Source organism: Eublepharis macularius, chromosome 13 (assembly GCF_028583425.1).
Source record: "Eublepharis macularius isolate TG4126 chromosome 13, MPM_Emac_v1.0, whole genome shotgun sequence".
NCBI classification, from domain to species: domain Eukaryota; kingdom Metazoa; phylum Chordata; class Lepidosauria; order Squamata; family Eublepharidae; genus Eublepharis; species Eublepharis macularius.
Window position 1 is genome coordinate 67,475,199 of NC_072802.1, and position 24,488 is coordinate 67,499,686.

Consider the following 24,488-nt stretch of genomic DNA (forward strand, 5'->3'; position numbering starts at 1 on the left):
CAAGCACAGAATACGTGTGGGCTAAAGGGTGTTGTGTTTCACAAACAACGGTTTTGCTTCTCTTGCTGGGGGGGGGGGGGGGAATAAGTCACAGGGCAAAGAGTGCCAGACAGAGCCCTGCCAGACAGAAGGGGAAGAACTGGGTTAGCTCACAGGTTATGGTCGCTTGAAAAAAAATTACATCTCATGCCATGAAAGTGGAGCGATGCTGCCCTCTACTGCTTATAGGGAAAACCACAGAACAACGTAAATGTGAAGAGGTATCTTGGAACATATATAAAATGTTGGCTCCGAAGGCATCAAGGTGTGTGTACACACATCTGCCTTGAGCACATGCACTAGCATGGTCCCCCTCACCTTCCTCTGACCCTTTCCATGTAGCATGGGAGGCAGAAAAAGATTCCAATGATACTCAGTGGCTCGGAAACATGTGGCCCTTTGACATGCTGCCTGTCGCTCCCCCGAGCTCGGTTACTGCCCCATCTTTCAGGAACGTGGACCGGGCTCTTGACTGGTGTGGCTTGTGGTTAGAAGGTGGTTTCCATCTTGAAGCAGAGGAGAGGTAAAGGTGCAAGTCCTCCTGAGATGTAGGCCTCGTTCCAAGGATGGAAGTAAACGTGGCTTCTTTCCATTGATTGTAATTGCAAATATGCCTGTCCATGAATGCTACTTTGCCAGTTTTGTGTAGTGGTTAGGAGCGGCAGGACTGTAATCTGGACAGCTGGGTTTGATTCCCCGCTCCTCCGCTTGAAGCCAGCTGGGTGACCTTGGGTCAGTCACAGCTCTCTCAGAGCTCTCTCAAGCCCACCCACCTCACAGGGAGATTGTTGTTGTGGGGATAATAACAACACATTTTGTAAACTGCTGTGAGTGGGGATTAAGTTGTCCTGAAGGGTGGTATATAAATCAAATATTATCTAAGATATCCAGGTTGAAATCTCCACTCTGCCATGAAACTCATTGGCTGACCTTGAGTCATTTGAGCTCTCTTAGTCTAACCTACCTTGCAGGGCTGCTGAGATAAAATGGAAGGAGTATCACTGCTATACTTTATCTTATGTTCTCTTGCACACCTTTGGTTAAACCATTCCCCCCCCTTCAACCACTATCCTAGGACAGTGGTTAGCTGAGAGATACTGTCCATTCTTGTACCTGGAGTTAAGCATCACGGATAATCCACAGATTTGAATTTAGGGCTCCCAGGGGCAGGACCCCCACTGCAATCACTGTCTTTACACGGCATTTTTTTTAAAATGCCAAATAATATTAATCCAGATCCACACACTTGTACTCATGGTTTTTAGCCACTGCCAGTGATCTTTTCTAGGTTTCCTCAATGATTCTTGATGCGGGAGATTCTTAGCTCTTTCGGTGATGTTGTAAGGTGAGTTCTGCAAACTCATCTTCTACTGCAAATGCAGGAGAAAGTCTGTGGTTCACGGACTGCTAACGTGCATCACAAGAGGACCTGATCCCCCTCTTGCAAAACACAATTCCAAGACCTTCACAGAACCCGGCAAATCCCAGGTATACGTACAGGAGCATCTGCAGCCAAGCTCCACCCATCTCCCCACACATAATTTTAAAGAAGCTGTTTAGGATCGGAGATGCCCAAAGAACTCCAGGGACAGAGTTATTCTGAAAAGCAAGCTGAACATTTCAAACTAGCAAATTAAGAACTGAATATAGCAAACTTTTCCCTGTCCCAAAGGGGAAAGCGAGTTTGCAAAGAAATTTTGCTTGGAGCAAATGAGGTGGTGGTGGGCAGCGTAAATTGTCTCACTTCTACCAAAATGAACTGGGAATTACGAAACAAGAGCATGTGGTTACGAGAGAGTCAGAAATGTATTATGTTGTGGTATAGGAGTTGCATAAAATCGTTATGTGTGTTCAAATGGACCAACGTGCCTTCAGCATCAGGCGAAAAAGATGCACAGTATACAATAAATGTGCCTTGCTTAGAACAAGCCCAGACATGTCCCCACCTCAGCTGAGCCAGCCATGCCTTAAAATAGCAGGTTTGACGTGTCAATTTTATGCCAAATTAATTACAAGAATACCATCAAGACTCTTTTTTACAAAAAGGTTTCCACTTGGAGTTAGCAAAAGCTATGCTCCTTAGATTCCACACTGTATTTTCTTCTAATCGATTTATATACCGCCCTTCAGGATGACTTAACACCCACTCAGAGTGGTTTACAAAGTATGTTATTATTATCCCCACAACAAAACACCCTGTGAGGTGGGTGGGGCTGAGAGAGCTCTGAAAGAGCTGTGGCTGACCCAAGGTCACCCAGCTGGTTTCAAGTGCAGGAGTGGGGAATCAAACCCGGCTCTCCAGATTAGAGTCCCGCGCTCTTAACCACACCACCAAACTGGCTCTTCTACCACAAAAGCTGATTTTGAACAAGCAATTGATTTTTGTCATGGACCATCTGTAACTACGCAATATACAACTTACCTGCCTCTTGTATTAACTACGGCAGATTATGAAGCTTAGAGACCACGTTGCTTTACTTATCTGAATGCAGTTCTGCTGTTTGTGATTCTTTAATGTATCGGTTAAACGAGTTTGTGTAGCCCGATCTGGGGAAGAATTCCATCTGACTACTTTTTCTATGTCTCCTAAAATACTAGAACTTGAGGCCATTGACTGAAGATATCGGGCAGTAGATTCAGGATAGACGAAAGGAAATACTTCTGTACTCAACTGGCGATTAAAATGAGGAATTCACCACCTGAGGATGTACTAATAGCCACAGACATACCCAGCTTTTAAAAGGGAATTACACAGATTCTTGAAGGACCAGCCTATCAGCAGGCTACTAGCCATGGCGACTAAGGGGAACCTCCATATTCAGAGATAGAGGTTAGCCGTGTTAGCCTGTAGCTGCAAAATAGTAAAGAGTCCAGTAGCGCCTTTAAGACTAACTTTATTGTAGCATAAGCTTTCGAGAACAACAGCTCTCTTCGTCAGATGCATCTGATGAAGAGAGCTGTGGTTCTCGAAAGCTTATGCTACAATAAATTTGGTTTGTCTTAAAAGGTGCAACTGGACTCTACAATTCTTCCATATTCAGAGGCAGTAAACATGTGAATACCAGTGCCAGGATGCTGGACTAAATGGACCCCTGGTTTGATCCAGCAGGGCTATTCTTACATTGTCTCAGCCAAGTTACAAGGGAAGTGTACACAGACCCTTGAGGGAGAATAAGATTAGAGACCATGATGATGATAAGATCAGTAACAATAACAGTGTGCTTATAGCGCCCACTCAGAGTGGTGAACTAAGTCTATTATTATCATCCCTACTATACAGCTGGGGATGAGAGGAGTGGCTACCCCAAGGCCTCCTACTGAGCTCAGGGCAGTAGTGGGAGTCGAACCATCAGAGTTCTGCTTCACAACCCAACCCCTTAATCACTACGCTACAGCAGCTCTCATAATAACCATGCTTATATACCCCTCTTCTAGACAGATTAGTGCCACACTCAGAACGGTGAACAAAGTCAGTATCATTGTAATTCTCATAATACAGCTCGGAAGCTGAGGCTGAGAGGAGCAGCTTCCCCAAGGCCACCTACTGAGCTCAGGGCAGTAGTGGGAGTCGAACCATCGGAGTGCTGATTCACAGCCCAACCATTTAACCACTATGTTACAGCAACTCTGGCACAGGGGTTACAAGTACCCCAATTTAGATCTCATATCAATTAATAGGATAGATTTAAACACAGCACGTGATGCCAGTTTCCTATTCTGTGTTTACTTCCAAGTGAATTTAATCCCAAGAGGAGTCCTACAACAACTTGCCAATCAACTCATCGGGCTTCCCAAGCATCCATCTTGGGTGCAGGGAAAAGCAAAGGGAAGGGACTCTCCAAATACTCCCCAAGGAATGTCACACACTGCATCACATCTGGACCATCCACAACAACTGTCAGTTCCAGGCAGGTAGATCCCTTAGTCCCTCTCCAGTGAACACACATTGGTTCCAACAGAAAAGGCTTTATTCAGGATTTTACAGTTCAGGTCTGCACTCCATCACAGAGTATTGGTAGAAGTGAGGAATCAAAACACAGAGGCCAGGATATACTCTAAGGTTCCCGTGCTCCGGCAGCCATTACTTTAGGCGCGCAAGATTACACAGGTTCCATGAGAACTTCTTATAGTTATGAATAAACAATTAGTCCATTCTCAGAAACGGGCAGCTAGACATTCAAGGTCAGGTCATTGTTAGATAAGATGAGAGGCCCCTGTCCCGGGCTGGGAGAGCAGTAATTATAGTGCGGACAGAACATGGTTAATGTGGCTAGAGGAGAGATTACAACAGGTTCGCATTAAGGCATTATAACTTCAGTATACTGTATACTGTATTAAGGCATTATAACTTCAGCATCAGTGACGCAACAAACAAATAAACATGGCACGGCTATACACAGACATGACAGCAACTCTTACTTACATTGACACCAAAGTCGGGAGATGTCGCACTCCAAATGGCACCCACACTCGCAGCGGCCAGCATGGCTTCCACCGCATGAATCCCGTTAGGCAAATAACCTGGCACAATTGGAAAGGGGAGCGGTGACGAAAAAGGGGAAGAGGGCTCCAACCAAGTGATGCAAAAGCAAACAAACACACTCAATGACTATCGGGTTAGACCAGCAGTCTCATTTTCCAGCTCAGCAAATTAAATGCTCCGTGTACGACCGGCTGGAAAGGAGCAGTCAGCGGCCCTGAGTGCTGCACAAACTTGCACCATGTTCTGATGGGCTCTGCGCATTGTGACCTCGTTCAAAAGTAATTACAGGCCCTAGGACACAGAAGGGAGAGTGTGCCCAGCTGCCACCAACCTGCACCACTTTGGTAATGCCTAGCAGAAGTCAACACGGGACAGGACGCTACTGCACATAAGAGCGCCCTGGCCCAGCCGAGTCAAGTGGGGAAACTGAGCAAGGCTTTGCACGATGCAACGCCACGTTTTGAGGGGGAGATGTGGATTAGCAATGGTGATGCGTCTTTTGTAACACTTTGTTTGGGCTACAGTGTGCTTCAGTGACTTCACAGAAGTTGCCACCCTCAGCTCCTGGAAGGACAGGGAAAACAACGTAACACAAAAACTGAAGGCATCAAGGCAACCAAGTCATCTTGATGTGGCTATGCAGTTCCACCCTGGACTGGCGAGGGCCTGGGGAATGTTTAGTTTGGAGAAGAGGAGATTGAGGGGGGACACGATTGCTCTCTTTAAGTATTTGAAAGGCTGTCATTTGGAGGAGGGCAAGGAGCTGTTCCAGTTGGCAGCAGAGGACAGGACCCTAAGCAACGGGCTTAAATTACATGCAGAAAGGTACCAGCTAGATATTAGGAAAAACTTTTTCATGGCCAGAGTAGATCCAAGGTGGAATCAGCTGCCTAGGGAGGTGGTGAGCTCCCCTTCACCAGCAGTTTTCAAGAAGAGGCTGGATGAATATTTGTCAGAGATGCTTTAGGCTCATTGGGCAGGGCGGCGGACTAGAAGGATTGTATGGCCCCTTCCAACTCTTGTGATTCTGTGATCATTGTAGCTTGTACACACACTACAGTGCAGCCCATACAATCTGTATGCTGCATGCTTCAGCAATGTTCACACATTACAGCAAATGCAGGTACATTCTGCATATACACACGTACGTCTTTTTGTACAAAACCCCTAACACAGGTTCATTTTATAAACATGGATCCATGCAGTTTAAATCACACATTCGGCTATGTGTTGTACTGAACACAGCATGAAAATTTGTCAATGCGTGTATAAAGAAAAACCAAGCGCACACTGCACATGGATTGTACATGCTTTCATTAACTTATGAATTGGGTTTGTGAGTGAGCCATTCACAACTTCTAAACTCGAGTTTGGATCAGGACTCTGAGAAGAACAGAGTTCTGACACCTTTCAATGCAATCCAAAGGTCTCTCTGCAATGGAGTTCGCTTTAGAGCAACTCACTGCTCAAGGAAAGAAGAATACGAGTTTTACATAAAGGGGCATCTAGGCCTAATTATGTGATACAACAGCTTACGTTTAAGCCCTGAATGTTTCAGCAACAGGCAGGCCAATTTTTATTTAATACAAATGCGTTTCAGGCATCCAGAATTTTTGGATCCATTTGGTACTGGAGTATTTGAGTTGTGGGGAGCCATGACAGCCTCTTCCTGGAAAGGAATGGGAGCTTCCTAATAACAAAATGCAACTTCTTTTGAGACGTTAAAGAGACGCCTGTTTTTTCTGCTAACATGCAATTCACCAGCCAAGAATCGACTCGCTATTCTTTCATGGACTGACAGCCCTACTTTGAATCAGGGAAGACAAAAGTCAGTTAAGTTTGGGAGGCAACATCAAGACACATGAAAGATGGCTACAGTCTCCAGCGGAAACCACAACTGTAAGGTTTCTCTTTTCTTTTCAAGGCAGGAATCTGGGACTCCTCCAGGAGCCACAGCTCCAACCGTTCACTCCATGCCATGATATACCAAAAAAACATAAAGACCACTTCATCAGAGAGCTGGTGCTAAACAGTGATACTTGTACCCAGGGCTTTTTTTCAGCTGGAACACGGTGGAACGGAGTTCTGGAACCTCTTGAAAATGGTCACATGGCTGGTGGCCCCGCCCCCTGATCTCCAGGCAGAGGAGTTTAGGTTGCCCTCCGCGCCACTCAGCGGCACAGAAGGCAATCTCAACTCCCCTCCGTCTGGAGATCAGGGGGCAGGGCCACCAGCCATGTGACCATTTTCTTCGAGGGCAACCCACTGAGTTCCACCACCTCTTTTCCCAGAAAAAAAGCCCTGCTTGTGCCAACCAACTCCTGGCTAGATCAGACACAGGCAAATTATGGCCTGGATTTTCACCTGGTCCAAAAGCCAGGGGGGGCTGCATATGGGCCTCCTCGGGTTTAGAGGTATCCACACTGATGCCAGCTCCTCCCATTTCCGGGGCTGGCGAATGCACTCGTGCCTGGAAGAGTTCGCCTCCCACTCTGAACACTTTGAAGCAGCCGCACGTGCGTGCGTGACAGTCAGACGCAAAGGCCTGCCCATCTCTTCCCTTGTTGTGGGTTCCCCCTTGCCCAGAGCTAGAGAAGGAAAGCTGGCTCACCGACAACTCTGTCTCCAGTCTGCACTCCCATTTTCCTCATGGCAGCAGCGTACAGAGCGACGTGTTGCCGTAGCTCTCCAAACGTCACTTTCAGGATCTCTTCTTTGCCTTCCTCTGTGGAAAAAGGTGAAGGAGACAGGCCTTGTTAGAGGGGGGCGGAGGGACAAGGGAGTACAGGGAGGGCCAGAAAAGGATGCCGGGAGGCTATTGAGGGCGGAAGCTTTTTATGGGCAGCAAGAAATCACCGGGTTTCTGGAACATGTGTGTGCCAGCTTCATTACAAAATGCAACAAGTAACCAGCGTTACAGTAAATGTTAGATCCAGAGGAGTTAGCCGTGTTAGTCTGTAGTAGCAAAATCAAAAAGAGTCCAGTAGCACCTTTAAGACTAACCAATTTTATTGTAGCATAAGCTTTCGAGAATCAAGTTCTCTTCGTCAGATGCCTGATCAAAACTGGGCAGATACAGAAGAGGAGGGGAGAAGAGAGAGAAAGAGAGGAAAGAAGGGGACATAAATCACAAGGGGACAGAATGCAATTAGCGTGGAGGCAATGAAAACATTCCTTTGCTTGGAAATGTAAACATCTCCTTTTTGTGTGCAGTCAGTTTGCCGTATTAGTTTGTAGCAGTGAAAGTATCCAATTCCTATGTAGTATAAGCCTTCGATGACCACAGCTCTCCCTGCCAGCTGCATCTGACAAAGAGAACTGTGGTCCCCGAAAGCCCACACCAGGCGTCACTGGGCTCCCCCAGATCACGCCTCTGTAAAGAGAATCTGTTACCTGTGATAATGTGATAACCATTCATAGTCTCTATTCAGTCCCAGCTTGACAGAGTCAAATTTGCATATGAATTCCAATTCAGCAGCCTCCCGTTGGATTTTGTTTTTGAAAGGTTTCTTTCAAACTGACTGCACACCAAAAGGAGATGTTTACATTTCCAAGCAAAGGAATGTTTTCATTGCCTCCACGCTAATTGCATTCTGTCCCCTTGTGATATATGTCCCCTTCTTTCCTCTCTCTCTCTCTTCTCCCCTCCTCTTCTGTATCTGCCCAGTTTTGATCAGGCATCTGACGAAGAATACGAGTAAATGTTAGAGTGTCAGACTGAGATCTGGGAGACCCAGGTTTGAATCCCCACTCTGACATGAAAGCTTTTCTGCTGGTTTCCGTCTTTCTGGAATCTGTATTGTCTATCTGAACGTCCCCAGCCATTGACCACGCTGATTTTCACCGAGTAATCCGTCCTGAGCCTCAGTGAGAAAGGCTGACTATAAATACCAATGCTAATAAATAATCATAATAATGTACTATTCATTACATGGCATTTCTTGTTTTTACTGCACTGTTTTCCAATTTCTGTAATCCAGTGTTTGCATTTCTTATGCTGTATACTGTGGTTATCGCTTTCTTCCCTAACTCTAGAGGAGTCAGCCGTGTTAGTCTGCAGCAGCAAAATGGCAAAGAGTCCAGTAGCACCTTTCATACTAACCAGCTTTATTGTGGCATAAGCTTTCGAGAGCCACAGCTCTCTTCATCAGATGCATCTGACGAAGAGAGCTGTGGTTCTCAAAAGCTGACGATGCATCTGACGAAGAGAGCTGTGGTTCTCAAAAGCTGACGATGCATCTGACGAAGAGAGCTGTGGTTCTCAAAAGCTGACGATGCATCTGACAAAGAGAGCTGTGGTTCTCAAAAGCTGACGATGCATCTGACGAAGAGAGCTGTGGTTCTCAAAAGCTGACGATGCATCTGATGAAGAGAGCTGTGGTTCTCAAAAGCTGATGATGCATCTGACAAAGAGAGCTGTGGTTCTCAAAAGCTGACGATGCATCTGATGAAGAGAGCTGTGGTTCTCAAAAGCTGACGGTGCATCTGATGAAGAGAGCTGTGGTTCTCAAAAGCTCGTGCTACAGTAAAGTTGGTTAGTCTTCAAGGTGCTACTGGACTCTTTGACATTTTCCTAACTCTGCAATGCAACTATTACAGCACATCTTCTATGTCTTAATCCTGTTCCTCCTGCATTGCTAAATTTTGTAATCTACCTTCAAATTCAGCGAGAAAGGTAGTTTATAAATTAAACACACAAAATAAATACCTCTCAGTCGGGCTCTGGACAGTCTTGCCCACATATGAAAATCTTATTCTAAATTACTGCTATTCTACAATGGTTGCTTCATAGCCAATCATATGTGGATGCACTCAGGGGACTTCGGGGCAGTCACACACTCTCAGCCTAACCTACCTCACAGGGCTGTTGTAAGGATAAAATGAAGGGAGAACCACATATATTGCCCTTCGCTCCCTGGAGGAGGGACAAGATAAAAGTGCGATGGGTACTGGCTAACAAGAGGAGGCAGTTGCCCCTAAGCAGCCAACAGGCTCTCAAGGGCTCAGCAAGAACTCTCGCCAGTGACTCTCAGCACGAGGTTTCTGCTCTGACATTGAACCGGGAGCTTTAAAAAACCCGCATTGACTCAGCCCTTAATCTTCTTAAGTTCTATAAAGAACAGAGATGGGGGTGGAGGAAAGTGAAGCAAGTCCTGCCCCTGCCTTCCCCAGGCATCCTTTGCCCTTATAAAAGGAAGAACAACTTGGCATCAGAATCTACATCCCAGAACCCCAAAATCCCGTTGCCTGAAATGATGCAATCTGTCCAAGCTCCAGCTGCCTTAGCATTCTCACTCCCTTCTTCCACCCACATCAATTCCCTCCCTTCTTCCCGAGTCCCTGTAATGAACTCCTCCTGCATAATAATAACAACATTTGATTTATATACCGCCCTTCAGGACAATTCAACACCCACTCTGAGCGGATTACAAAGTATGTTGTTATTATCCCCACAACAACGAACACCCTGTGAGGTGGGTGGGGCTGAGAGAGCTCCTAGAAGCTGTGACTAACCCAAGGTCACCCAGCTGGCTTCAAGTGAAGGAGCAGGGAATCAAACCCGGTTCTCTAGATTAGAGTCTCACACTCTTAAGCGCTACACCAAACATGGCTCTACACCCAGCTAAATTCCAGGGGTTACAATTCCAGGGCACTCCCAAGTGAACTCTCCTGGCTGCCATTAACAGTCAACATAATGAGAATCAGGGCTTTTTTTCTGTGGAAAGAGGTGGTGGAACTCAGTGGGTTGCCCTCGGAAAAAAATGGTCACATGGCTGGTGGCCCCGCCGACAGAGGGGAGTTGAGATTGCCCTCCACGCCGCTGGAAAGGCGTGGAGGGCAATCTAAACTCCCCTCTGTCTGGAGATCAGGGGGCGGGGCCACCAGCCATGTGACCATTTTCAAGAGGTTCCGGAACTCCGTTCCCCCGCATTCCCCCTGTAAAAAAGCCCTGGAGGGAATACAGAATGCAGAGATGCAGGGACAGAATGGTACTTCTCACCCACTCACCAGGAAAATTATCAGTGGGTATTAAAAATACAGGCTGTGTTACTTTAGTCTTATCTTTATGTTCACCATTTCCCCCATCTCCCTTCCTTAGCAAAGCTGAGACAGGAAGGGGGAACTGCAGGGCTTGATGGGAGGGCAGAAGCCCTGCGATAACCAGGTTGCACCTGTGCTCCAAAGAGGCTTCTTTGAATCTCACCTGTCCATTTTTTTGCACCGCTCTACATCTCCTATCAAGCACAGCACTGGCTGATTCCACACACATTGGATAATGCAATTTCAATGCACTTTATCAATCGTTTGAGGTGGATTATTTGTTCCGCACACAAAAAAATCCGTTCCAAATTATCTATAAAGAGGATTGGAAGCGCATTATCCAACGTGTGCGGAATCACTCACTGTCACCCCTACTCTATACTACTGAACCAGAGAGTTGGGAGGTCCTAGAAAGGCCGTGTGGTCCACTTAACTTCCATCCAACAGATGAGAATTGCCTCCAGGCAACCAGGCATGGAAACTTTTGAAAACTGGTTCTTGGGCCTTCTGAGATCCAAAGAGGACTGATACAGTCGCACATAGGCAGGCAGGAGAGTGACTTCCATGGGCTTATTAAAAAACGTATCTTAAAAAGTCAGGCTTGTCCAAACATCTGTTATCACAGAGAGGTGACTAATGAGGGGGAGGGAAAAGGAGGAACAGCCTCAGAACTAGGAGTTCTGCAGACAGACGGGTTACCCAAGCACCACTTCCAGCAGGCAAAAGCGAATCCTGAGGCAGAAGAGCAGGTTTGGCAAAGGATTGACAGGGAGAGGCATAAAGAGACATCCAACTGGTTTGGGAAAACGATGACAATCTGAGCCCTGAAGCCCAATGCAGGCACCAGCGAAAGTTCGGCACTAAGGAAGAAGAGAGCAGAGCTGCCGAACAAGGAATCCGAATTTATTACGGTCACTGATCAGCATAACTCAGAATCAAACAATTCGGTGACCATCACTTGTTAAAAACAGCCACGAACAGGTTGGATTAGAGAAAATAAATTACCTATAAATGAATTTAAATGAATTAAAACAGATAGGTATCTAGGTTCAGTAAAAAATTTAAAACTGTGCCCAGTAATTTGTATCCCCCCACGACGGTGGCTTAAAATAAGTTAGCCGCTAGCCCCTTTTGTATCTCAGGTGTTCTGTCGGGCTTTGCAAAGAGCTGCACAAACTTTGGCAGTGGCTGTTGTGAGCTGTTCTTTCTTGCCCATAAGCAGCATCTCCACCTGAGCTTTGCTTGAGCGGCCTGGCAAGCTTTCAGGTAAGGGGGCTACATAGTTTAGACGGATCTTTTGGTGGAGAGGGCAGTAGAGTAAAACGGGCTCTGTAGCTTCCACTGCTCTTCTTCCACAAGGGCGTAGTTTCTCTTCCCACGGAATCTTCTCGTAACGCCCCTCTACTTCCGCCGAGGGAAGCCCTGGCCTTGCCTAGGCCAACCTGCAGCCCAGCTCAAGGAACGCTCCGAGAGGATCGAAGGGGTGACAGCCCAGGATGTGCATGCTCCTCAGGAAGCCCTCCAGAGGCCGAACCAGACACGTGTGCCTGCTCCGGAGGCCGCACTACCACTGCATTAAATTCCAAGCTGTGGGCTGTGAGGGAGAGAATGTGTTGCTCTCCAGCAAGCCCAAGGAATCAGGGAACTCCACCCTCCCCTTTGTTCAGGCCGTTGGCTCTGAATGCTGCAAGGCGGGGCTGCTGACCAGAACCATATGGTTGCAAAGGAGCAGGCAGGAGTCGTAGGCCGGGGTCTTGTGATCTGGGGCAAGGGGACAGGAAAAAGCAGTTCTTTTTCTGTTGCCTTTGGCCAGGCAGGTAAATGGGGATGCCCTCTAGACAAACCTGCATGGGGTAGAATTGAGAGTGTTGGACCTGGGAGGCCTGAGTTCAAATCCCCACTCTCCCATGAAGGTAACCGAGTGACCGCAGGCCATTCCCTGTACCTCAGCCTCTCTCACCTCACAGGGGTGTTGTGAGGAGAGAAAGGTCATGACTGACTGTACCCATTCTGTCATGCCAATGATTTTGCTGTCAAGCGTATGCTTTATTCTGTCAGGGGTAACTCCATTTTGTATGCCTGGAGATATCCTTGTTACTAACATTCCAATAAGTTCTCACCCATTCCCAGGTGGCGGGGCGTTTACCAGTTTCAAGCTTCCTTCGGGTGCTATGTCTACTCTCTCTCTCTGTGCAGCTTGATAACCCAAATATGCATACTGTTCTCACAGATCAAACTTGTTTGGAAGATGGGAGGGGGGGTGGAACAGAGGGTAGAAGAGGGATGCGATTTTCCTACGTAGTCATTCTGGTCAACTTTCTACTAGAACTGCCTAGGGGCTTACCTTGCTCTTAGGTAGACCCTTGGATCTGATTATGGAAAGAACTGATTTCTGAATAAAAGTCATTTAGCCAAGAACCAGTGTCTTGTTACAATGAACCAAGGATCTGTCTGCTGTAGTCTATCATCCAGAGTCTGACAAGAACAGGCAAGGACTATGTGAACTCCCCTGAACTCCTTTCAAGGAAGAGAATGTTTAAAAAGCGTAGATGGAGATGTTAAAAAAGATTGGGTCAGTCCGTTTTTCCTACTTCGGGCACGGCAGCTGCAGTGGGACCAGCGAGCCAAGAAAGACACCCCCCCCTTAAAAAGGAATCCGCCATACTGAATGCGTCGACCACGCTGTGCTCTTTACAGCATGGAGGCTCCTGCCAAGCACCCTCTGCTAATATATGACCAGCCATGCCATCCTGGACAAGGACACTCATCAGACACATGGGGGAATCCAGTCCAACAATGGGAACTGGCAGGGCAGGGCAGGCCTGTGGCTTTCAAAATCTGCACATGGACTTCTAAGAAATGCCCAGCAAATTGTCGTTTTGGATGCAGTTCTTGGGGATTTAAATCCTGATCACAGTACACTGGCATCACGAATGTTCAAGGCCCAGGTTAACGACACCTGCTCCTCCTTCCCAAATGGTTAAACACTTCCAAATGAATCAGCTCAGTTTGAAACAATAATATGGTGCCACCAACAAGAACCTTTCTCTGAATGAAGGCAAGAAAGGAGCTTCTTGGTGGTGGCACCATATTAGAAAAGTCGCTTTTCCCCAAGAAACTCACCTGGAGCTATCTTTTGCCATCATTCAAATGTTTGAAATAAAAATAGCTTCAGGTTAACTACTTCACTTTTAGGCTTGATTCTACAATTAAGTGGTCCAGCAGAAAGGGGGAAAAGCACATTACGTTTCAACCCGTGGCACTGATTTGTTAAGGGCTTGCTGCGTTTTGATTGTTAATGTTCTAATTAAATGTTAATATACACTTGCGTGCTTCTTGCTGCCTGTAGTTAAGATTTTATATAGAGGAAGCGTTTTATTTTTTGGATTTTATTATTGCTTTCTGCCTCAAGCGTTTTATCAGGAAGGCAGGGCAGAAATCTTAAGTAAAGATCCACCAGGGCTACTCACGCGCAGCATATAGGGCGACTTTATCATTTTCCTTGTGTTTCAGGAGGTTCTCAGCATAGTTTAGCCGGCTGCCTCTAAACCACTCGGGAACGTCAGCAATGCCTTTCGAAGAGTCAATCACCTGTTAGAACAGCCACAGACATTTATTTCGCTACATACACCCCACATTCTCTTTCGTTGGCCCAGAATAGTTTATAACATCATTCTCCGCTCCTCCATTTTATCCTCAGAACCACCCCCCTGCGAGGTAGTTAAGCTGAGAGCCCATGTCTGGCCCAAAGTCACCCAGCAAGCTTGCATGACAGAGGGGGAATTCAAACTTGGGTCTGCCGGATCCTAGCCCAGCACTCCAACCAGCACACCGCTGGCTCTTCAGAAGAGGAGAACAGAATGCTGGAAGACTGTACCGTTGCATTTCAGCAAGTCTGCACAAGCCACGGAAGGCCAAGGTTTCCTTCTCACACCCCCGTTTTGACAGCTTTCATCAAAAACCCGCAAGAGAAAAGGTGAACGTGACACACTATTGTTACAAAACAAGCATGGTGCTCAGAGACTTTGAAACAAAGATGAGGGACTCGGTTGGGAATAGCTTACCTCTGTATAAAGACGGGAGAAAGTAATACCGCTGAATTTCCAGAATTCTGCCCAGAAATCGGGGTAGTGCTCTACGGACCACTGGTACAGTTCATTGTAGTTGGCTGCAAGTTAAGCACACATCTATATTAGGGTCACCCACACGGAATGCCACGTTTGAGATGCCCGCAGGAAAAGAACTACCCATCCACTGCCCTCAGCGTTCCAAGTCTCCTAGGATGCTCTCAGGGTACATCAGGTTGCGGGAGATAAGTTCTTTCCTTTTCTGGCTCGTGCAGCCAGAAACCCCCAGCCTGGTCTTCGGGGTGACCCCATTTCGCCATCCAACTGACGGGCAGGCTCTCACCTTTAAAGTGAGCTATTAGAAACAGCGAGGGGTTTATGATGATAAAAAACTAGGAAACAACCGCTGAGCAAATAGAAGCAAATAAGCTGGATGCCGACCAAAAGGCACAGACGAGATGGTCTTTGGAGGGATCAAACCATTGTGCTGGTTCTACCAATTCGTCACAGTCGAGCCCCTTAGGAGCCAAACCTACTAACAAGTTGCATCCATCAAAAGAGCCACCTGCTCCTGTTTTTCCCTTTAAGTCATTAACTATCAAATTTGTTTGCTAAAAGAAACCATTACTGCCTGCCTCCCTCATTAGGGCTCACGAACTCCAAGAAGACTCACAGAACCAAATGTCCTCCTGGCTAGCAATGGATTCTCCAAGCGTTGATGTTCAGGCAAGCAATTCCCGAAGCAGCAACCAGCTCCATCAATCTTGGGCTCTGATGGGCCAGAAGAAGAGCAGCGACAGGGGAGGCCGCTAAATTACCAACGGCAAACACAATGGCCTAATTTCATCAGTGAAATGGAGGGGAAACGTGATCCTGAAAGGACACATGACATGGCACAGAATCATCTTGACCTTACAGCCACACCATGGGCACACCATGTGTCAAATGACGGGTGCTTTAAAAGCTTCTGCAGGACTACCAGAGGAGTTCGCCGTGTTAGTCTGTTGTCGCAAAATAGTAAAGAGTCCAGTAGCACCTTTAAGACTAGCCAATGAGGCATCTGACAAAGAAAGCTGTGGTTCTCAAAAGCTTATGCTGCTATAAAGTTGGTTAGTCTACTGGACTCTTTACTACTGTAGGACTACAAAGAGCAAAAACGTGTCTGCGTCCCACACACACGACAGCAGCTCTAGCATCAAGGCCTGGCCTAGGCTGGGAGAGGAGCCAAAAGCAATCCAATATAACCCAGGTTCAAATCCCCACTTTGCTAAAAAGCTGACTCAGTGGGTGACCTCAGGCCAGTCACTCTGTCTGCCTAGCCTATCTCACAGGGTTGTCAAGATGACAAAATGGAAGAAGGGCCGTATACACTCCCTGAGCTCCATGGAGCAAGGGAGGGACAAAGATGTAGGGAAAGGCAAGATAAAGGGTCTACTTCCAGGAGCAGGATTTTGGGTACTATAACAAGCAGCTGAGTGATAGACAGACCAGACCCACGAGGCACGAGCCACTGAAATTCTCTCCCGTGCAAACCACATTCCAGTGACTGCACTCTTGCACAACACTCATTGCACATGAGAACGTGCTGTGTGAACTGGCACCTTTCAGCAACCCCTCTTGGGTCCTTAAGATGACAACCTCTTCCTTTTCTTTCACATAAAATCAAAAGAATTGACCAAGTCCATTTACTTTGATGGAACCCGAGCACATAATGGCACTCCAGAAGATGAGTGTTTCTTCTCCCTAGCCCAAAAACCTTCACTGTAAAGTGATTGCAACTTTTCCCCTCGTCCCACACAAATGAATGGAGAAAATAGACACCATTCCTTTGCATGTAGCAAAGGACTTGAGGACCCACACTGGGCTCCTCTTTCACACTGGAGGACTTTTAAAGCTCAGACTTCTCAGCTGTACTCCAGAGAAGGCAGGAAGGAAAAGGGGTCCTCAGAAGTTTCTTACAGGTTCGACTGCAAGACCAGCGAAGGAAAACAAATTTCCCTGATGGCAACTGGACCACCAACAGTGACCTTCCCTGTGGTACGTAGCTGCAGAAGACCACCAGGTATATTCTTGGGTACTCTTCATTCATATGGGATGAAAAGCCTAACAAACAGCTACAGCTCTGTTTCATGCTTCCCAGCAACATGTAGGGAATCTCCAGCAGAAAAGCTGAGATCTCAAGAGGATAGGTTTCATCCATCTTAAAGCTATCCCAATGACAATGAATCCCACTGCACAAAAACAGCAAACAGGCAAAGCCGGCGTCATACTGAGTTGGACCAACAGTCTACCTCCAACCTAGTACTTACTTTGACTATCAGCAGCTCTCCAAAGTCTCAGACATTGGTCTTTCTCAGTCTAGTTATCCAAGATCCCTTAAAGAGCATATGAACCTAGAAGCTTGTAAAAGCAACCTGTAGGTCCTAACCCCAAAGTGGGTCACGAAGCCTATGAAAGTGGGTCCTAGGCTTTTTCAGTTTTTTTGAGTTTTGCATGCTCTGTTCCTTAAAGCGGGTCACCGTACCAAGTGAATTTGGACTTGTGGGTCACCATGCCAAAAAGCTTGGAAAGAACTATTCAAAAGGACCATCAAGCTGTGGTCTATACGGGCTTCTCTTCCACCCCGGAGTGAACGGCTGCCCATCAATGGCTGTTTATCTATTCACTTTCCCAAAACTGTTATGGAAGTTAGAGCTATTACTGGGGCACTCTGGGCAAACCCCAACTTCACAATCTGCAGTAACTCATGACACCTGGCCCCAGGCTCCAAAGTCCAGTATCCCCTTTGCAGAGCACTCCCCTATGACATATTTGTAATCCTGCCCAACTAGAGTTTGTCAACCCCCCGCTTCCAGTGAAGGAAACTGCAACATCACTCCCGATAGGGTGGGAGGGGAAAATGGAGGGAATGTTGAGTGGGTTGGCTAAAAAACCAGAATGACTATTCTGTGTTGCACAATGCTCTCGGAATCCCCTTTTCATCTCTACCATAGAGATTGGGAGAATCCCTAGAGCGTCTTGTGAAACACTACCATCGCTTCCGTTTTTTCAGCCAGAACTGATGTTCCCACCTGTCTCCACCATCACCACCAACCCTCTGGCTGGTTGCCAGCCAAGGGCAAAACTATCCCCAGTGCACCCAATGGCCCAGTCTGTGCATGTGAGCTTTGAGACTTAACCCTCTTCTAAGAAGATCCTTAATACAGAGCCACCCTCCATAAAGGTAATTCTGAAAGGTCAGGCCAGTGGTCCATCTAGTTTAGCACCCTGTCTCAGAGAGAGGCCAACCAATCCCTTGGGACGGGCAACAAATGGAGCACAGAGGCCGAGGCCTTCCTCCATGCTAGCACCGGTATTCAGAGCTTGGCTGCCTCGGAATACGGAGGTCCCCTTAAGACACTATGGCCAGCAGCCACTGATGGGCCTTTCTTCTCCATGAGCCTGGAAAATCCCCTTTTAAAACCATCTGTGGGCAGATTCATACATTATGAAGTAAACACATCAGGTCTGGGTTCCCCACCCTGTGCAACTGTCAGACACAAATTGCAGGCTCTCTTCTATTTCCACATATACAGTGTCCTATTTGGATTGGGGCCATGGCGCACGTGGACAGAATGCCCCCCCCCCACACACACACACTTTTCCCCAATCTGAAATCACATCAGACTGTTACCCAAGTTGGGTCCCCTGATCTAAGCTGCGTATATTCTTTAATGGGTAACTTGGGGATGGCAGCACTCACATTACATCCACAGGCAGTGAATTCTACAATTTAACCATTCATTGAATTAAGGAACCTCCCTTCCTCCATCCTGAATCTATTCCCATCAACTCATTGGATGCTTCCCCATCCAGGTTGGGGAATTGCTGTATTATTAGTTCGATTTTCCCCACCCCATGTATGAGTTTATACACCTCCATCATTAATTCTGTCCTCTTAGCCTTCCCTCCCCACTCTAACCTGAAAAGCCTCCGACTAAGAAAGGAGCGCCAACCTTTTTAAACCCTCTCAACTGTCCTTTTTTCCAGATCGGCAGTTATCTTTCCGACCTACACGGAGCTCATACGCCACATCCTTTAATTCAGAGAGTACTTCCGGCAGAAGGATCTTTGCCACTGGAGTCTCTCATTCTATGATACAATCTGTGCTCCATCTATTTCACACACCGCCTCCCTTTCTCTGCATTGCACTGCCCATGTTTGTGCAACGCCACATCATTTCCATAAGCCCTGAAGCTCTCAACATGAGATCCGAAATCCCTCATTAGATGTACTCTCCACTCCATGGATATATACGACACAACAAACCTTGATGCTAGACCCTTCTGCAGAGCTAGTGCAGAATACTATTTAAGAAACCACATTTGGGATGCGAGACATAGTTCAAAGCTCGACTGAGCCACGAAACCACCAGGTGAGCTTACGACAGACAAGCTACAAAATCTCACACTCGGCACCAACTACAGTATCAGCATAACAAGACTGGCCTACCTTGCAGGGATGCCAAGAGGAAACATACACAAAAACCCTTCAGAAATTTGAAATCTGCTATATTATTAACCTCTTCTTGGATGCTGAATTCCCCAGTCTCTTAAATACCACACCCAGGAATAAACATAATACATACCATCAGCATAAGTCTAGACAGTGGATTTTTTTTAAGTTTTGAAAGATTATAAAGAAATTTGGCAGCAGGGGTTAGAAGCACTGCACTCTCAAAATGCAGGTTAGAGATGCAGGAAAAGCACTTCCATTTTTCTAAAAGGGCTCACTCACCTGCACTGGAAAAAAGGTCTGCTCCTTATTTCAAGCACATGATGCAGGACAGAGGAAAAGACACTCTGTACAAGCTCAGAGGTATTTAATCATCTATTTAGCATATACTCCACCAGTTTAATTTTTTTTAACAGGAGAAGTATTGGCAAAAAAATAAAGTATTAAAGAGGGTTCAACGAAGCTATAAAATCATGGCTAAGAATGCAAGAAGAGTCCCACTGAATAAGACATCAAGATCCAACTCTAGCATCCAACAGCAGCCAGCAGAAAGAAGAGGAAAGCCACAACCCTCTCCAAGGCCTGGCCCCTAACAGGTATACTGCCTCTGAACACAGAGGCTTTATTACCCTGTCCCATTGACTTGCCATATATAAAGCCTAAGCGGCAACGAACTTACCTTCTCCCCACCTCCAGGCATTTCTATTGCAGCGGCCGTTGCTGCAACCTGCAAGACATTTCTCACCCCACCCACCCTTACACCTCCAGCGGCCAAGCCCGATGGATGCAAGCGGAGAAGGACGCGATGCAACATGCAAACGCTGCATCCCTCCAGCCCGGCTCAAAGCAACCCAGAGCCTCACATGAACGTGCAGAGAGAGCCGTACAAGCAGAAGAAACGCCTTTTTCTGCCAGGCTGTCACCCAGCCCAGAGATCCTTCCATCCTCCCACTGGATCTCCCTCTCCCCGGGCTGACTCACCCAGGCGGACCCCGCAGGCGGCGGCCACCGCTGCCCGGAACTGATCCATGTGGGTGTTGCGCTTGGAGTCGGGTTCCCACATCACCTGCGCCTCCATGATCTCCAGCTCGCGGGACATGGCGAGGGTCGGGCTGCGCGGCACCGGCAACAGACGTTACTACTCGCACGGCTCGGGCTTCACTGCGGGGCTCCGCCTCCTGAAGGCGGCTTTTATGGGACACCTCACGGCTTCGTCTCGGAGTAATCCTCCGCCAGGGAAAAGGAGAAAGAGTGCGCTGGAACTGCCCCGTTTCATGCAAATGAGGAGGGTGGGGCGGGGAAGAGGAGATTTTTATTGGCCAAGACATTACCGGGAAGGGAAGTTGATATGGCCCGTTCAATAGTATCTGAACAGGTGTTGGGGAATCGTCCATTCATTCATTCCCTCATTCATTCATTCAAGGTTAAGTTACCATGCCGGGCATATCCACACTAAAACTGATTTTTTTTTAAAAAAAAAAAAAAACAGGCACTGCTTTCCCCCAAAGGATTCTGGGAATTGTAGTTAGGGGAGATTGTTCTACATGTGAGGTTGCCAACCTCCAGGTGGTGGCTGGAGACCTCTTGGAATTGCAACTGCTCTCCAGTTCTCAGAGATGAGTTCCCCTGAAGAAAATGGCTGCTTTGGATTGGAAGGTGGGCTCTGTGGCATTATACCCCACTGAGGGTCCTTTCTTCCCCAAACCTCATCCTCTCCAGGTTCCACCCGCCCAAATCGCCAGGAATTTCCAACTTGAAGTTGGCAACTGTATCTCTGGGAGTTCCCCACAGATAAAGCTTTGCTAGGGTTGCCAACCCTGGGTTGGGAAATACCTGGAGATTTTGGTGGTGGAGTCTAGGGAAGGTGAGGCAGTATTCTCCCCACCCCACCCCCACCCCGGGGCAGGGATTACATGGGGCTTTATTGTGTTATTTATTAGTTTTAGAATTGTAACCTAATTCTAACCTAATTTAGAATTGTAACCCACCTTAAGCCACAAAGAAAAGGTGAGATGTAAACATTTTAATAACTAACTACTTAAGCAGTATTTTTCCTACATCAATAGCATGGGGGTGCAATGAGCTTCTGCCCGTGTCTAGAACTAAGCTTCTACTAGCCAAAAGAAAGATGTATCTTTTCTCTTGGAAAGCTTTCAGCAATTAGTTTTCAGACCTGTCAAAAAGATAAGTTCTTTGAACCACCTGTTTATCAGTACATTTATTTATATAGGGTTCAATGTTGCTTTGCAACTCTTTATCAAACAGACACCTGTCTAGAGTTTACTTCACTTTATTGAAAATACACCCTAGTTTTTTAATGAAGCAAGTAATTAAAATATAAATGGTTATTAATATAAATCCTATAAAACAGAACACAGAAAGGCAGTAAGAAATAAGTTTGCTAACATTTCTTAATAAATTCCAAGTTTAACATAATCAAAGTTTCTATGAAATGCACAGGTAAAAATAAAATCTCACCTAAATTCTCTCAAGAGATTTCTTCCATCAGAGCTCTGCCATTCTATCTGAATTTGCATTTTTATAAGTCATCATATGCAAATGTCTAAGAGCTTTTCACATGATAGCACAAAAAAATGATAATTGGTCTGATGCTTCATTGAATATTCATAGTTTCTACTGTATAACCTTCCAATTAGTAAAAAATGACATTATACTCAAACTTGCAAAACAAAACTATAAATCTCTGAGAAGTGTCAGAAAAAGTTAAGTTGAGAGATCACCATTGGTTGAATCTCCAATAGAGGAACATTAATCTCGATAGAGTCCACTATTTTAATTAACTGTCAAAAGATAAAAGCACACCTGTTAGAATTACCTAACAGAAAAAAACACACAGATGGCTCATGCAAAGTTTGAAAGTTCATCTAGAATACAAGTACATGGCCTAGTATTGCTCAGTATTGATTATTGTCATGTGCTTTTATCTATATTGGTGCAACAGGGGTGCCCTTTGAAGATGGGAAAAGGTCACAGAGAAAGGTTTCATATGCCCCCTTGCATCACAGCCCACATCTGAACAAGGGCCATCCTGTGGCTTCTATTTTACAGTCAGTAAAGGGGTCATGGATATTTCAGCATCTCATTTAGGTGGACCTTGTGTCTGCACCAGGGCTTTTTTTCTGGGAAAAGAGGTGGTGGAACTCAGTGGGTTGCCAGCACAGGGAGCAACTCCTGGCGGGAGTTGGTGCCCCTGGTACCACATGCATGTGCACAAAGTGCGCGTATGCTCCCAGGCCCACACAATGACATCACTTTGGGTCAGTTGGAACAAGGGGGGGGATTTTTTAAAGTTTAAATTGCCCTCAGCCCAGCTGGGCACAGAGGGCAATCTAAAGTCCCCTCTGCCTGGAGGTCAGAGGGCGGGGTCACAGGCCATGTGACCATTTTTAAGAGGTGCCGGAACTCCGTTCCACCTCGTTCCAGCTGAAAAAAAGCCCTGGTCTGCACTATTTGCTTGTGATGGACATGAAGAGAGCGTGTTTGCCAAGCCCCTCTGCTCCTCTTCCTCATCCCCTCATGTGGAAGACGACTGAAAGCTTCTTGACGTGAGAAGTCTTGCTTTACTCAAAAGACCATCTGGATGCAGAAGTCCAGGCAAAGTGAAGTTTGTTTCTTCCCCAGGATTCTAAACTGCCCTATATGTGTATTTTTTATAATTCATTCATTCATTCATTTACTTTCTAGCTAATATACTTTATTAATATCCCCACCTTTCTCCCTAATAGGGACCCAAAGCCACTTACATCATCTTCCTTTCTTCCATTTTATTCTCACAACAGTCCTGTGAGGTTGGCTAGGCTGAGAGTGGGTGGGTAGCCCATAATCACCCAGCAAGCTTTCTCAGCGCAGTGGGGATTCGAACCTGGGTCTCCCAGATCCTAGTCTGACACTCTGGCTACTGCACTATCCTGGATGTAGGCTATGGGTTGTTATTTATTATCGTTTTTATTGCTGCTAAATATTTTACTGAATTTTTTGTGCTGCTCTCAGCATTCACCACCTTTGATTATTTCATCAGGATCTTCTTGTTTTAAATTGTTTATTCAGAAGCTGCCTTGACAGCATAGTTGCTGGGAAATGGTATATAAGTATTTTAAATAAACGATTGCTATGGAATTTTGGTCTTAAGGAGAAAACCGTGGGTTTAAACTCCAGTAAAAGTCATATGGGTTGTACCATTAATTTCAAGTGTAGATTGCGCTCCAGGTATTCACATGTTGAGTTCTTACACACATATACAACTTTGACCTAATTCTGCCACTTTAGCACTTCCAAGCACGTACAGAGTTCCACTCAGCAGAAAGTCTTTCTCACACACACCCAGGCTCACAGAGAAAGTGCCAACGAATGTAATCTGACTTTTTAAAAAAGACAAACTTACAGTGTTGTTTTCATGGGGTCCTGACCACGTAGCTTTTCAAAAACATTAATTGCTTCGGTTTTATAGTTTTCCCAATGCAGTCAAGCTGCTATTGTGGTTTTTTTTTTTAAAATTGTATATATGGTTCCATTCTTTATTCGGTATGCCACTTTAGAATGATGGAAGGCAGCATATCAGTGCTGTTGAGGAGGAAGTAAAATATTCAGAGGTGAAGAAACCAGAGCTTTCTTGTTTATTCACTCTGTCCAAATATCACCTGGAATCCTCCACTTCACCCTGTGTCTAGGAGCAGCCCTTCAGTTGCTATGCTGCCAAAGAGGTGGCCCATAATAATGACCATGCAAGCATACCTCCCTTCGAATGCAGCCATCACTACCCATGTAGTATCTTCTTGCACACACCATGACCTGTGTAGAATCACTGTGGTGCAGTGTAGGGTTAGGGTATCGGAGTAGGATCTGGGAAACTCAGGTTCAGATCTCCTACATGGCCGTGTAGCTGCTGAGTGAACATGAGCTACTTTCTCTCTACTCTCTCAGCCTCACCTACCTCAAAGGGTTGTTGTGTTGATCAATTGGAGAAGGAAGAAGCACACGCACCATTCTGAGCTCCTCGGGGGAAGCGTATGATAAAAGCGTACTGGACGGATAGTACATTGTTTCTCCTGGTTAGTTGTTAGAACTGAGCAAAATTCTATCTCTAGTTTTGGCAATCGATCAGGAGAGTAAATTTCTGATTGGCACCCCGAAACAAAATTCTGGCCAAGCATTCCCTGTCTGGAATGGTTATTTTTATACCATTCTTTGGTAACATTACTGGTTCTTGCACATCGTCTGTGGAATGAGTTTGCAAATGTTTAAAATGACAGCTTGGTTCTTTTTATGATGAATCGGTTTGTTAGCATTTCTGCAATCGCTGCTGACTTTGGAAGAGCCCAGCACTCTTAACAAACAGCTCCCTT

General features: G+C 46.2%; 1 protein-coding gene across 1 annotated transcript in view; it reads right to left on the reverse strand.

Annotated features, from left to right (window-relative positions):
• AACS (acetoacetyl-CoA synthetase) overlaps positions 1-20,274 on the reverse strand; it is a 58,941-nt gene extending 38,667 nt beyond the window's left edge. The window contains exons 1-5 of the mRNA XM_054996346.1: positions 20,107-20,274; positions 14,629-14,732; positions 14,035-14,155; positions 7,134-7,247; positions 4,463-4,560 (exon numbers count right to left, since the gene is read on the reverse strand). Coding sequence (XP_054852321.1) covers positions 4,463-4,560; positions 7,134-7,247; positions 14,035-14,155; positions 14,629-14,732; positions 20,107-20,224 — 555 coding nt within the window. The 5' untranslated portion in view covers positions 20,225-20,274. The remainder of the gene's footprint in view (positions 1-4,462; positions 4,561-7,133; positions 7,248-14,034; positions 14,156-14,628; positions 14,733-20,106) is intronic.
• Between the last annotated feature and the right edge of the window lie 4,214 nt (positions 20,275-24,488).